The sequence below is a fragment of the Montipora capricornis genome, chromosome 13, assembly GCF_036669925.1.
Source record: "Montipora capricornis isolate CH-2021 chromosome 13, ASM3666992v2, whole genome shotgun sequence".
In the NCBI taxonomy this organism is placed as follows: domain Eukaryota; kingdom Metazoa; phylum Cnidaria; class Anthozoa; order Scleractinia; family Acroporidae; genus Montipora; species Montipora capricornis.
The window spans coordinates 35,177,670-35,190,157 of record NC_090895.1 but is presented as its reverse complement, the minus strand read 5'-3'; the positions used below and the strand labels follow the sequence as shown (position 1 = coordinate 35,190,157).

The 12,488-nt window shown below is 38.8% G+C and overlaps 1 protein-coding gene across 1 annotated transcript in view; it reads left to right on the top strand.

Moving 5' to 3' along the window:
• Positions 1–228: 228 nt before the first annotated feature.
• The window catches only part of LOC138029199 (DNA polymerase alpha catalytic subunit-like), a 44,165-nt gene continuing 31,905 nt past the window's right edge, over positions 229–12,488 (top strand). Inside the window, exons 1-16 of the mRNA XM_068876904.1 lie at positions 229–298; positions 392–467; positions 552–588; positions 1,983–2,079; positions 3,557–3,622; positions 3,742–3,776; positions 3,870–3,950; positions 4,121–4,180; positions 7,788–7,840; positions 7,966–8,014; positions 8,150–8,366; positions 9,277–9,416; positions 10,398–10,447; positions 11,178–11,247; positions 11,358–11,412; positions 12,114–12,173. Coding sequence (XP_068733005.1) covers positions 256–298; positions 392–467; positions 552–588; positions 1,983–2,079; positions 3,557–3,622; positions 3,742–3,776; positions 3,870–3,950; positions 4,121–4,180; positions 7,788–7,840; positions 7,966–8,014; positions 8,150–8,366; positions 9,277–9,416; positions 10,398–10,447; positions 11,178–11,247; positions 11,358–11,412; positions 12,114–12,173 — 1,189 coding nt within the window. The 5' untranslated portion in view covers positions 229–255. The remainder of the gene's footprint in view (positions 299–391; positions 468–551; positions 589–1,982; positions 2,080–3,556; positions 3,623–3,741; positions 3,777–3,869; positions 3,951–4,120; positions 4,181–7,787; positions 7,841–7,965; positions 8,015–8,149; positions 8,367–9,276; positions 9,417–10,397; positions 10,448–11,177; positions 11,248–11,357; positions 11,413–12,113; positions 12,174–12,488) is intronic.

Below are 12,488 nucleotides of genomic sequence, written 5' to 3'. Positions count from 1 at the left end.
AATCATTTAATTTTTGAGGAGAGAAGCTCGGCGACATCTCAAAAAGGATTTGCAGAAGGTTCCAGAAGCAATCACAGATTATAGAATTTAAGCAAGTTCGATTAGGGTAAACACTGTTTGTAAGAAAAAAATCTGAGCATTACCTCTCCTCTCCTCACTTAAAGTAAATGGTTATTGTGTCTGGAGTTTAGTCCATATATGGAAAGGCGCGCTTTAATTTAATTCTATTTCGCGCCATTTTCAACAAATTTCAAGATGGCGCCAACTTCTGAGGACGGAGCAAACAATTCACAAGATGGTATACTGTAAAATTTAGCTTCGTTGTTTGACAAGCAGAAGAATTTCATGCCAATAGTCTTTCTCTTATGTGCATATGTTTTCATCCATTTAGCTTCCCAGATAACAAGGCGGTCAAAGCGATCTGTGGGTCGCAAATCCGGAGCAACCTCTGCTCTTGATAGAATTAGGTTTGTTTCGAATTCTGTTTTCCCACGTGTTAAAGCTTTTACGAATATCACGATAAACAAATCCCGTGTTTTCTTTTGTGACAGGAAATTCCGTGAGACCGGTGAGCGTACCAAGTACGAGGTAACCAGAATTTGCCGTTACTGTTCTAACTGGTGGTCATGTAATAAACTTTGATCCGTTTGTAACGTTTCGACGACTGGAATACAATTAGGTTTAGCTCCTATAGATTTTCCAGCAAAATCTAAGATAGATTTTTGCTGAATGACAATTTTCTTTTATTTGCTCTTATCACTTTTATTGATGGTGAAATTAAAAATATATTTAGATCTCCATTCGCGACATAACCTTCAAAGTAAGTTATACTTATAATTTTGAGGGGGTAGTTATGAATCTGATCCAACAGATGCATCGACCAACACATTCGTCTGCATTTGGCACCCTGTTGACTGACGTGTCAGTTATCACTTATCTTTGAAAGGCTGACATGCTAGTTAGTGTTAGCCAATGCGTCAGCTGGCATAATGTGGAGGCACAGTCAGCTAATGGTTGATTGACAGTCTGTCATCTGACTGCCGACTGCTGACCTTTGTTTTGGTCATCTTTAATTTTTAAAGTTTATTTCATGGATTGGTAACCTGTTGATAAAACATTGGTGTATTGATAGCACCCTGGTGATCAATTTTCTGACGTGCCTTTTTTATATTGTTAAATATGTGGGAGTTTCTTGAGCTTTGCCAGTAATAGGTTGAAAAATCAACTTCCTCATTCAACATCATCTTGTTTTGTGTTTTTTTACTCAATCCCCAAACAAAAGGCAATTGCCCATCATGGCCTACATTTTAGATACATGCATAAACACAATAACCAGCAACTCAAGTCAATTTAGGTCTAAATTGTGAAACTAATCGTCACCATGTCATTAGTTCAGTCCCTGTCAATATTGTGGTATTCACAAACTGTTCATACAAATTTGTCGTGAATTTCATTTTGTTGTAAAGTGTTGGTAACGACGACGCTGCTTGCTGTAGTTAGACTTCGTTGGTCTTTGGGGGTTACCAGCTCACACAGAGACCAATAGACTAGACTTGAACACACTCAAGACTTGATTACATTGTGCTTTAATAGTTAAATCAAAGTGTTTATATACATAATGGTAGCTAGCTAAACGTGATTAAATATGTGAGGGAGTATACGATGTTTCCATCCTAGTAAACATCCTAATTTTTACGTGAGCATAACGCCTTACTTACATATCGATACATACGTAAATCCTGAGGAACTAGGCGTTTAGAATCCTACATGAAATCCTAGTATAAGAAAGGACTAGTTCCCACGATGTAATATGTTGGCTGTGTATGCCTCACGTAAACAGCAGATTTGCACGTTCGATTGAGCAACAATACAAATGTACCTCCGATTCGTATCAGACGAATAACTGATCTACCTGTACTTATAGGTCGACAGGTCACGTTAACTAAGTGTCGCGCTTTCCTTAACTTTACTTCAATTTCCAGGTTGGTGAGGTACAAGATGTTTATCAGGTTGTAAATGAAGATGAATACTCTGACATTGTTAGAAAAAGACAAGAAGAAGACTGGGTGATTGATGATGGTGAGTAAACATTGTGTAACCGAGAAGGTCAGAGCTTCAGGATTGGTTAATGCTTAAGTGCGCAATAAAAGACAATACACACAACTTGGACGTAAACGAGGGGCAGGGAATGTACTGGCAAGGCGCGCATAATACCCACCGCCGGTATGGACCACTGGATGAGGGGCCTTGGCAACTAGCCGAGGGGGTGCCTCATGCCTGTATTGTAAGGCGGGCATAGTTGCTGGCATAATGTCCTGGGGCCAAGTTAACCCAGTCCAGCAGAGTAACAATATGCCCCCTCCCTAACGGGGCTTCAGCACAGGGCTGAAGGGGTGCCGCAGGCAGCAATTCCCCGCCCATAGTTTATTGAGGAGAACTATTAACTAGGTTACAGTATGCTCGTGAGCAAGATACACAAAAACCAGAAAGCAAAAAAATGGGGAGGGAGGGAGGGATTAAAATGCTGAGAGAAAAACTGAACGAGTTAAACTTTGGAAAATTTCAAGCCGAGAGGGCTCACATGGCAGGAAGAATGAGAGAGCCAAATAAGGTAGTCACCTGATGGGAAGTCACTCTTTCCTTCCAGATCTCCCCGGTATTTGCTTACCAGCATTAACATCTATTTTATTCTAAAATATCATTTTCAACACAGTGGGGAGAGTACTCCCCCTCTTCAATTGTCTCTGCAGGGGTTCTTGTACTTAACCCATTGACCCCGGAGAGTGAGACTTACAGATTTTACTCTGTTCAACGCTAGATGATTGTACTCTTCAATGGGGGGCGTCCTAAGTGTGTGAATGGCTTAATCATGTGTGGGTCTAGTTTGTTTCTCCTGGAATGCCCCTTTGCTTTTCCACTCCTTTTGTACTAATAGTGGCATGCTTGGTCCTGATCAGCTGTTAACAAGCCTCCATATCATTTTATGTTTCCTCCCTTTAGCCACTCCCATGACTTATTGTTTCTATCCCCTATAGTGCTTTCAAGGAATTAACCATTGAGAAGTTTACCTACTGTAGTAGCCTTAAAGCAGTCTTGTCCCTTCCAGCACTTTCCTTGTTGTGCACAAAGTGCATTCTCTTCACACTTTGTGATGTACTTGTTCAGGCTGTTGGTTTCTGTATTATTCTTTCACTCTTAACACTCCTTGTCCACCACCTGATCTTCGTAGGTAAAGTTCTTTCACACTGGCTGGTGGGTGTTGTGAACAGAGAATGGGCTTTTTTCTTATGGGTTTTGGTTTTCCTGTCCCAGAGTTAGTCTTTTTTCCACTCAATTATTCCAGCACCAAATCACACAATAGACACTGTTGTGGAATTAATAGTTTTTATGACATACATGTTATTATTATTATTATTATTATTATTATTATTATTATTATTATTATTATTATTATTATTATTTCACTGTAAGATAAGCAAGCCTCCACACAATGATTAAAATCTTCAAATTAACTTCATGCATGTACATGAATGTCATGTACGAAATTTAAATTTAGATGGTACTGGATATGCAGATGATGGAAGAGAAATATTTGATGATGATCTTGATGAACCAGCTGACGGTTAGTATGTGTATAAAATTAATGCAATTTGCTCGTCTTAGAATAGTCTTTTTTTTTAAACAAGGATGAATTGCTGATCTTTTTATGACATATGATAACTTCGCAATCTTGACTTTCAGAAAAGAAAGCTCCTAAATTCAAGCCTAAAAAACCAGTAAGTAGGCTGTATTTTTTCCTACTCAAGATATTGGAAACAGATTATCAAAATATTCCTGTGTTCACTTATATTTCATTTTTCTTCTTATAGAATGTTAAGAAACCAGTAGAGAAGCCAAAAACAATCAATAAAATGCTGCTGGCTGCAAGTGCTAAGGCAAAGAAGCCAAAGGTGAGAGGCTCTCTGTCACAAACTGTGAACGAAATTTAGACTTGAGAGAAATTTGCAGAAAAATATTCACCACGAATAGTCAGCTGTTAATCGGCCTTTATTTGGTGAAATCTCGATGAAGTTTCCACTGCTTCTCATGAATAAATTTCTTATTTCTTTATCTTCCTTAGAAAGAAGTTTTGTCTCTTGGAGAGGATGATATCTTAAGTGGTCTCCTAAAGGAGGTTGAGGTGGGGTAAACTTTTATTCACACCACCTTGTGGTGGGAAGTAGGAGCATTGTGTGTGGAGCGTTTAGCGGTTTTTGTTCCCTCCCTCCCCACCCTCTGCTTTCCACTGTGTATCAGTGTGACGGGTGCCCATTCTTCTCGGGGGCGTGGGGGCTCATGGCTGGGTTGTCAGGTTTTGCCAGCCATCGGTGCAGTCTCCATCTTGGAGCTGGCTGCCAATAGTGGAAGCTCCAGGCTGTTTCGGGCACCCAACCTCCAAAGAGCGACGATGTTGTTTACTGATAAGAATCTGAGTGCACAAGAAGGCAAATCCAACGGCACTGAACTGGAGAACTCACAGGGAATTTTATTAACCATGCAAGCCTGAATACTCGTGCAATAATGGTGTTACAGCTTGCTTGATGATATTTGGTTTAAAATATACTGTAGATAAGCACAGTTGAGAGGTTCAGTTGAGAATCTCACTTGAGAAGCACGGTTTAACCCATTGGTTCCTGGGGGTTCCCCATTGACGACCGGTTTACGCCGGTTTAGGCGTCAAAGGGTTAACATCCACTCAAAATGTCCCCATTTAATCCATTGACTCCAACGAGTGGAACTTAATTGAAAGATTAAAGACGAAACTTACTTGTAAGTTGAAGTTTGTTGTAAATTCTATGTCATCATCTGAAGTGTAAGGGATAAACCGGGTGGGTCCCAACTGGACAATTAGGGTAGGCATGTGATCCCTTACACTTCAGATGATGAGATAGACTTCAACTTACAGGTAAGTCTCATTTAATCTTTGAATTCTATCCCATAATCCTCAGTGCAGAGATCCCATGAGATGTTGATGATGAGAATAAGCTGGAAACTCCAGGTCGGGGAGATGGCAACCTGGCCTAGTTTGCTTCAATTTATCTCCAATGGAGATTTTTACGAGAGAATCACTGAGGACTAAATTATGAATATCAAACAAATGAACAATGTTGTTTATGTTAGGGTTATGAAGAGTGTAACACTTTTACCACATTTAAGTCGAATCTCAACAGCTTTTAATAACAACTTCGTTCACACACTTTGATTTCTTCTAGACACACTCCAAACCTATCCCATCATGTGGTCTAGCACAGGTAGACCAACAAACACTACAAAGAGATAGATAGAAGAGTTAACAAAGTCCCAGTCTATGTAGGGTGTGGCCGTTGCATTGTCAATCTTTGCTTATGTATGACCCTTTTAAGCTTTCAATGCCTCTGTTTTGTCAAGTTCTAACTGTCTATTAACCCTTTCACTCCTGTGGGGTTCCCCATTGACGAGTAAAATCGTCTGGCGTTAGACAGAGTAAAATCTATAAGTGTCACTCTTGGGAGTGAAAAGGTTAAAACAATGGACCATGCACGACAGCAAGAAGACATCTGAGCACCAACTGAGTGGGTATCTTTTCGATAATCACCCTTTCTAGAAAATAATATTCAGTTTGCCTGTCAATCAATTTGACCTCTGACTGACTAAATTTGTTCTGGCTTGGTACAAATATTTGAATGGCTTTCTGATTAAACTCAATTGTGACCCCTCTAATGGCATTAAGGATCCTTTGATCTGAGGTGCTGGTTTGCTGTTTTGCATTTCCAGATTGTGAGACTTTTAGCTGCTTCTCAGTTTTGCCCAAATTATAGGGTTTACTCTTGTTGTTACTAAATTTTTGCATTTCTGAGGTCTGTACCACTTTTTCTTTTGTGTTGTCCTCTGACAACATGGTTTTGGCCATTTTGTCAACTAGGTTTGACAGCTGTGTGCTAACAGCATCACTCACAGCTCCTTCAGAGTAATAAAATTTGGGCAACTCGGCAAGAACATTGACCTCACCACCAGCTGATTTTTCTGGCAATTTTTCCCCACTGATAAGGTTGGTGTAAGCCTCGTTCATGTCTATAGAGTCCGAGATGGCGTTATCACTTTTCGTGCTCATCAGGCTCGAGTTCTGAGTCGCTAAGTTCATCCCTTTTCATTTTCTGGGATCCAACACTCCTGGAAGAGCGAATAAACTCTTTCACAGCTGACACCATTGAGATAATCGCAGTTCCAAGCAATGATAGAGAGGTTGATTGTTGGTCTTGAAGCTTTTAAAGAATTTCCATGATGGCGTTGTGTCAACTGCTGTGCGATTTTGCACATGGTTTGCTACAGGGGGGTTAGTAGCAGAAACGTCAGGCGACATGGCCTTTGTTTTGTGCTGGTTTCACTTTGGGTGTAGTTTTCTCAGTCTGAGGCTTACTGTGTGGGTCAAGCAACTCAGGTAGTGAGACAGAGAGGATATTACATGGCCGCGCGGGGATACGAATTTTATCTTCGAGTGCTGAAAGTATCTCTCACGAGTGAGCGAAGCGAACGAGTGAGAGATACTTAGATATATATATATATAGATATATATATATAGATATTGATGAAATGTCTAGATTTAAAACAACTTGTTTTATTCATTTTCGAAAATTATGATGAAAAAGTGTTCACCAACCACTAAAACACGCATGTTGTGTAACATGAAACAAGATATGAAAGTTATGAAAAACAAATCATAATAATAAAAAATTTGCAATAAAAATGTTAATGTAGTAGAGAAGAATTATATTAAAGCACAAAAGTATCGTACAATGAAGAGGAAGCTCGCTTTTTATTGGCTAATCGTGTTCGTTACCATGACGACAGCTATATCCTCACATGTGAAAGATAAAAATGATACGTTCACTGCGCGCGGTGAAGATATGATTTTTTAGTAAAAGGAGAAATCCTGGTATTTCATCAGTATCTATATAATAAATCTGGATTTGAAGAACGTTGAACTCTTTCTTCAATGGGGACCGCCATTGTGATCATCAGCGATCCATGCAGTGGATTCAGTTCAAAGACAACTCAGGAAACCTTTGGTTTACGGGTAGCCTTTTGAAACTGCATGAGCTAACTCGAAAGATTTAACAGTAATGAAAGAAGAAAATTTTCAAGTTTTGCCAATATTTGAATGATGAATATTCAATCATGTTTTCTCTGGAAGCGGGAAAAGACGTGCGTTGAATTCTGGAATTGGACAGTGCAATCTCTTGGGATCCCTGCACTGAGGATGATGGGATAGAATAGATTTTACTCTGTCTAACGCCAGACGATTTTACTTGTCAGTGGGGTTGGTCCAGGGCGGTTCAGGTACCAATGGGATAAAGCATGGTTTCAAAAGCTGGGAAAGGAAAATCGACAAAAATTTAATGCAAGCTATAACCTACAGAAAATAATATTTTAAAACATTTAAACATTGGAATCTGAAACTTGAGCACGTCCTCTTGATACCTTGTACTCCTGGGAATGAAATTGCAAGCACATCAATATATTCGGCTAGGCAATCATTTGAAACAAATTATTATAACCCCACTTCAACTTGAAGGAAGCAGCCCAATGGTCATTTATTAAGCATGGTGAAGGTGAATTCAGGTTCACAGAAGTCACGTTAGGTTAAAGATTGAGACTTGAATCAAGGGCAAGCCGCCACAAGCTGATCCTGCAACTTAGGCGCTGAGCCCTGTTGGGTCATTCTTTCATTTTTGACATCTGATTTTCTCTTTTTTCCTCTTCATTAAAAGAACCCAAAACCACTTCCTGTAAAGATGTCAAAAAGCCAGAGTCGCAAGTCAAGGTTTGGTGTATTTTTCTTTTTTCAACTTGATAGTTCCAAGTAGCTAACAGTGTTGATTGCTCGAAAAAGAAAAAGGAAATTTGGTCCAAAATATCGTTGTTAACATAACTTTTGTTTTTCTGTAGAACCCCAACATCATATTCTTCAAGTTACCATACGCCAAGACGTCTTCAGGTAAACAAAGTAGGAGTAATGGCATTTTAATAAGGGAATTAACAAAAGATAACTTTTGCATTAACTATGAAGCTGTGAAACAAAATTAATATTATTTTTGCACATTATAAAAATGTATTCAATTTCAATTAAAAGGAAATATCTGATCTGAGACAACCCATTATCAAAGAGGAACCAAGTTCCCCAACTACTCCTACCCGCTATGCAAAAGCAGGTCTGGTGGCAAAAAGAAAGGTAGCTGTCAAAACTGAGCCATGTGATAGATTGGTGGGTTGTTACGGCGGTATGATAGGAGAAAAGATAAAAAATGAGGACATTTACGGCACTGAGAATATGGATACAGGAATTAATGGTAAGAAAGTAAGAATAAGTACAATAATTTATAATAATTATTGTAAATTAATTTGTTTAACCCTTTGACGTCCAAACGGGCATAAACCGGCCAGACTTATTATTTTGCTCTGTCTAACGCCAGACGATTTTACTCGTCAATGGGGAACCCCTGGGAGTCAATGGATTAATCACTCATTTAATGTCCCCATTAAAAACAGCTTTAAAAAAAATAATCCGAGAGTTTCTTCGCTACTGCTCAACTGAAGTGAACATTAGAGGAGTTGCATGCACTGGGGTTCAAATGTCAGACGAGGCATTTTTTCATTGGCCTCATTAATACAATGTATTATTTTGTTTATTTACTTATCAAATACATGTAGGTTTTCACCAAGGTGGAAATGTCCCCACAATAGCATAATGTGCCTCAGTCGCTAAGTGGGGGCCACAACTCTGGGCACTTTAGAATTTTTGTGGATGTAATGTCTGGCTTTTTATGGTGACATCACTCTGGTAAAGACCTTTGCGTGCATGCAAACAAACAGGAATGTTTTATTTTATAGTGGCAATATTGTGAGTATCACTGAAAGATGAGTGACAAAAAATAAAATGTCAAGTTTCATAGACCCTTTAAAATAATTATTAAATTTTGTGAAATAATTTTGTCTGCTAATTAAGTCAAACTCGGGTACATTGTAGCTTAGAAATGCTATTGAAAAGGTAAATGTCATCTCTGAGATCTAATGAAACTATTACTGACTTTATCAAGTAATGAGCTCCAATGATTATAGCAAAGCATGAAGTTATGGGTGTGCGTTTAAGATGATTCATGCTCCCAGAAAGTGCTGGCATTGCAGACTAAGGTTGTGGAAATTTTAACAGGTTGATCTGACCATTACTATTTGGGTGTTATTTTATAAAATGTTTCCCAGATACTCCTGATGACATTCCAGAATATAATGCAGTATGTGATGACTTTGATGGTGAAGGTGATGATGATCTTGATGATACAGAAGCTCTCCAAGCATTATCAAATGCTGAGAAGGCTCTTGATGAAAAATGTAAAATAAAGGCATGTATAATTTTATCAAAGGGATATCCCATATTTAGAGTGTGCATTTAAGGTCCTTCCTCTGAGAGGGAACAAGACAGTATTAACAAAACTTTAGGTTAATGTCCAGATAAGATCGTTTACAACAAATGGACATTTTACTTGTAAATAGAGTTGGAGCACTGTTACATCTGCTAATTAACCCTGCAAGAAATGATATGGTCCTCATCAAATAATAATTGTACAAGTCATTCTTTAGGTCCTTTAGTTTCTCGGTCATTGTGCCTTATTCTGTCAGTTGCTGAAACCAATCCACTGGCCTGGAGACTAGATCTTTGTCTGTTGCCCAGTTTGAAGTCTTTGATATTGTAATCTAGATAGTCTCAACTCGATCCTTGCGAGAATTGAGGATCAAGAATCGAGACTCGAAAGACACTTTCGACTTTTGCACGGTACTGTAGGGGCGTGGCCTTGTCAGGTGACCATATCCAAATGTTGTCTGTGCGTGATGTGGTGTGGGCCATCATCAGATGTAGAGAAAGCAGTGATGTAGTACGATTCTTTGGCCAATATACAATGTAGGTTGCAAATAGCCTTGCGAGAGATCTACTTTGGAAAAGATTGTTGCACCTGCACCTGCCATCTTTTGACTGATCTCGTTTACTGTGGGAGTCTGTACCCTGGGCTGTGTAAGGGTAGTGTTTGGCATCCGCGTATCTAAAACCAAACGGCTGTTTCCATTCTTCTTGAAAATGGCTACAAGGGGTGATAACCAGGGAGTGGCTTCTTTATGACATAAATTAATATGCATTTCATAAAGCTGAAAGTTTTTAACTAGACTATTCTGACGCTGTTTTAATAATAATATCATTCTGCTACAATGCTGATTTCATGAATCTTTATGCAACAGGTTCTTTAAAAACATTTGGTTTATCAAAGCTCAAATTAGCAACAATAAAAAACAAATTCAAAACACAATATTATTGTTCGTTTTTCTCACAGGTTGAGGTCGACAGGAAGCCAATTGACAGAAAATGTGCCTTCCCACAAAAGTATGTTCTGACTTCTGGATGCAATTTACTTGATAAAGAGTGTGGAGATGTAAGGCAGTTAATGCCATCTTTATCTTGGCTTTATCTTAATATTGCTTCAACTCTATAGAGCAAATAAATTGTTAGTTCATCAATGATGGAAAGGTTTACTGGTGCCCGTGGTAAATTAATGAAATTATAGAAAGCAAGTTTCTTGGCAACAGGCAAAAGGACAATTGAAACACATTGTCCATTCAGGACCTACACTGTAGATAAACGACCTAGCTCTCCAGTGAGTTCTGGTAGCTCGATGGGTAGAATATCCAACCGGTGCTACGGAGGTCGTAGGTTCGATTCCTGCCCAGGACTCTGATTTTCAGTTACCGTAAAATTCCGAAAATAAGCCCCTCCATGTATAAGCCCCCCAAAGGGGTAATGCAAAAAAACCCTCCGTTAAATCACCCCTCCAAATAAAAGCCCCCCGGGATCTTGTACTTGGAAAATTGCTCTCAAATACAAAGTAAAACAAAGCGACAACGGTAAATTTACTTCCAACTATAAGGCTAGCCCAATCGATTTGGAAACGCAAATTTCCCTCCGTAGATAAGCCCCTTGAAAAGGGCCTTTGAAAAATACAAGCTCCGGAGCTTATCTTCGGAATTTTACGGTATCCTTTCACCCGTTGCCAAGCAGCTTGTTTTCTATAATTTCTATTAATTGTTAGTACATGTGATTATTTTTTATTTCTTAGGACAACTGAACTACCAGATAACTCAGGTTGGGAAACTATACTAGGAAATGAAGAATTGCAACAACAAGAGGTACAACATGGATGTACACTTTTATTGCAAGTCAATATTTTTTAAGTTTCTCACTGTTTCTTTAGTAATTTTTATTCATTTATTTTTGTGGTATGCAATTGGCTTGTTAGGTTTTAGCTGATGTGAATGTGGATTCATCTTCTCTACCACTTCAAGATGTCAACGGTTTGTATGTTTTATCGCTGGAACTACAGTACCGCTCAAAAGTAATTAAGTTACCAGTCTTGTCTTGTTTCTCTCGATGGATTCACAGTTGAAACTGCAGCACAAGTTTATCAAAAAAATTTCGCCTTGACATTAATTTTGAACCAAAGTATGTAAATTTCACGGGCAGAGTCGTGGTTTGAATGTCAACATGCATTTGGAATGTAAGACTTTCAAAATAATACAGGGCCGCCAACTGCATTTTCCATTACATGCTCCATTTTGGAGCGTAAGCTTTTTCCTGAACATGTTAATCTTCAGAAAAGTTTACGTTTGTGCAACCACATACAGTTTTGAACCATCTCTAGAGACGAGAAAGACGAGACACTCGACTCACGAGACGAAAGTCTCGCCTTTTGAGAGGGTAGTGACTTACTTTTGTACTTTAAAATTGTTTGCAGTGTTGCTAGTGGCTGCTTGCAGGGTTGCCATGGATGCCTCCTTTCTCCTCGACAGATTCCTTCCCAGCTCAAGCTACCTGTAATGCACCAACTCCCAAGCTCATCTGTTGTTGATGAATTTTATTGGCATAAAAGTAAAATTTTTCATGAAACCTAGGGAATAAGGATGAAAATTATACATCTTCTTGATATTGTTGTATACAACCTCCAGTGGCCGAGAATTTAGCAAATATTGTTTGTTTTTCTTTTAAATCCCTCCAGGCGAGAAAGTCCTCAAATTTTACTGGTTCGATGTCTATGAAGACAGACTTAAACAGCCAGGTATTGTGCAATTTATTGTTGAGCATTATAGTTAATTAAAATAAGTTATTATTCTTATCAAGACTTAGTTTTGGTTGATCCTTTCACTCCCAGTCAGGGTTCCAGATAAGTTTTTAAGGCAGGGTGTCAACAAGGAATTCCAGTACGGTGGGGCAAATTTCCACTGCTCCCACGAAACCCAGCAGTGTTTTGTCGGGGTTTAAAAACACAAGGCATAGCCGAGTGTTTTTAGACCTGATAAAACATGTGCTGCTCATTTTTTCCACAAAAAGCGTGTCTCTCTGGACTCAAAGCAATGGTTCAAATAGTGAGAGG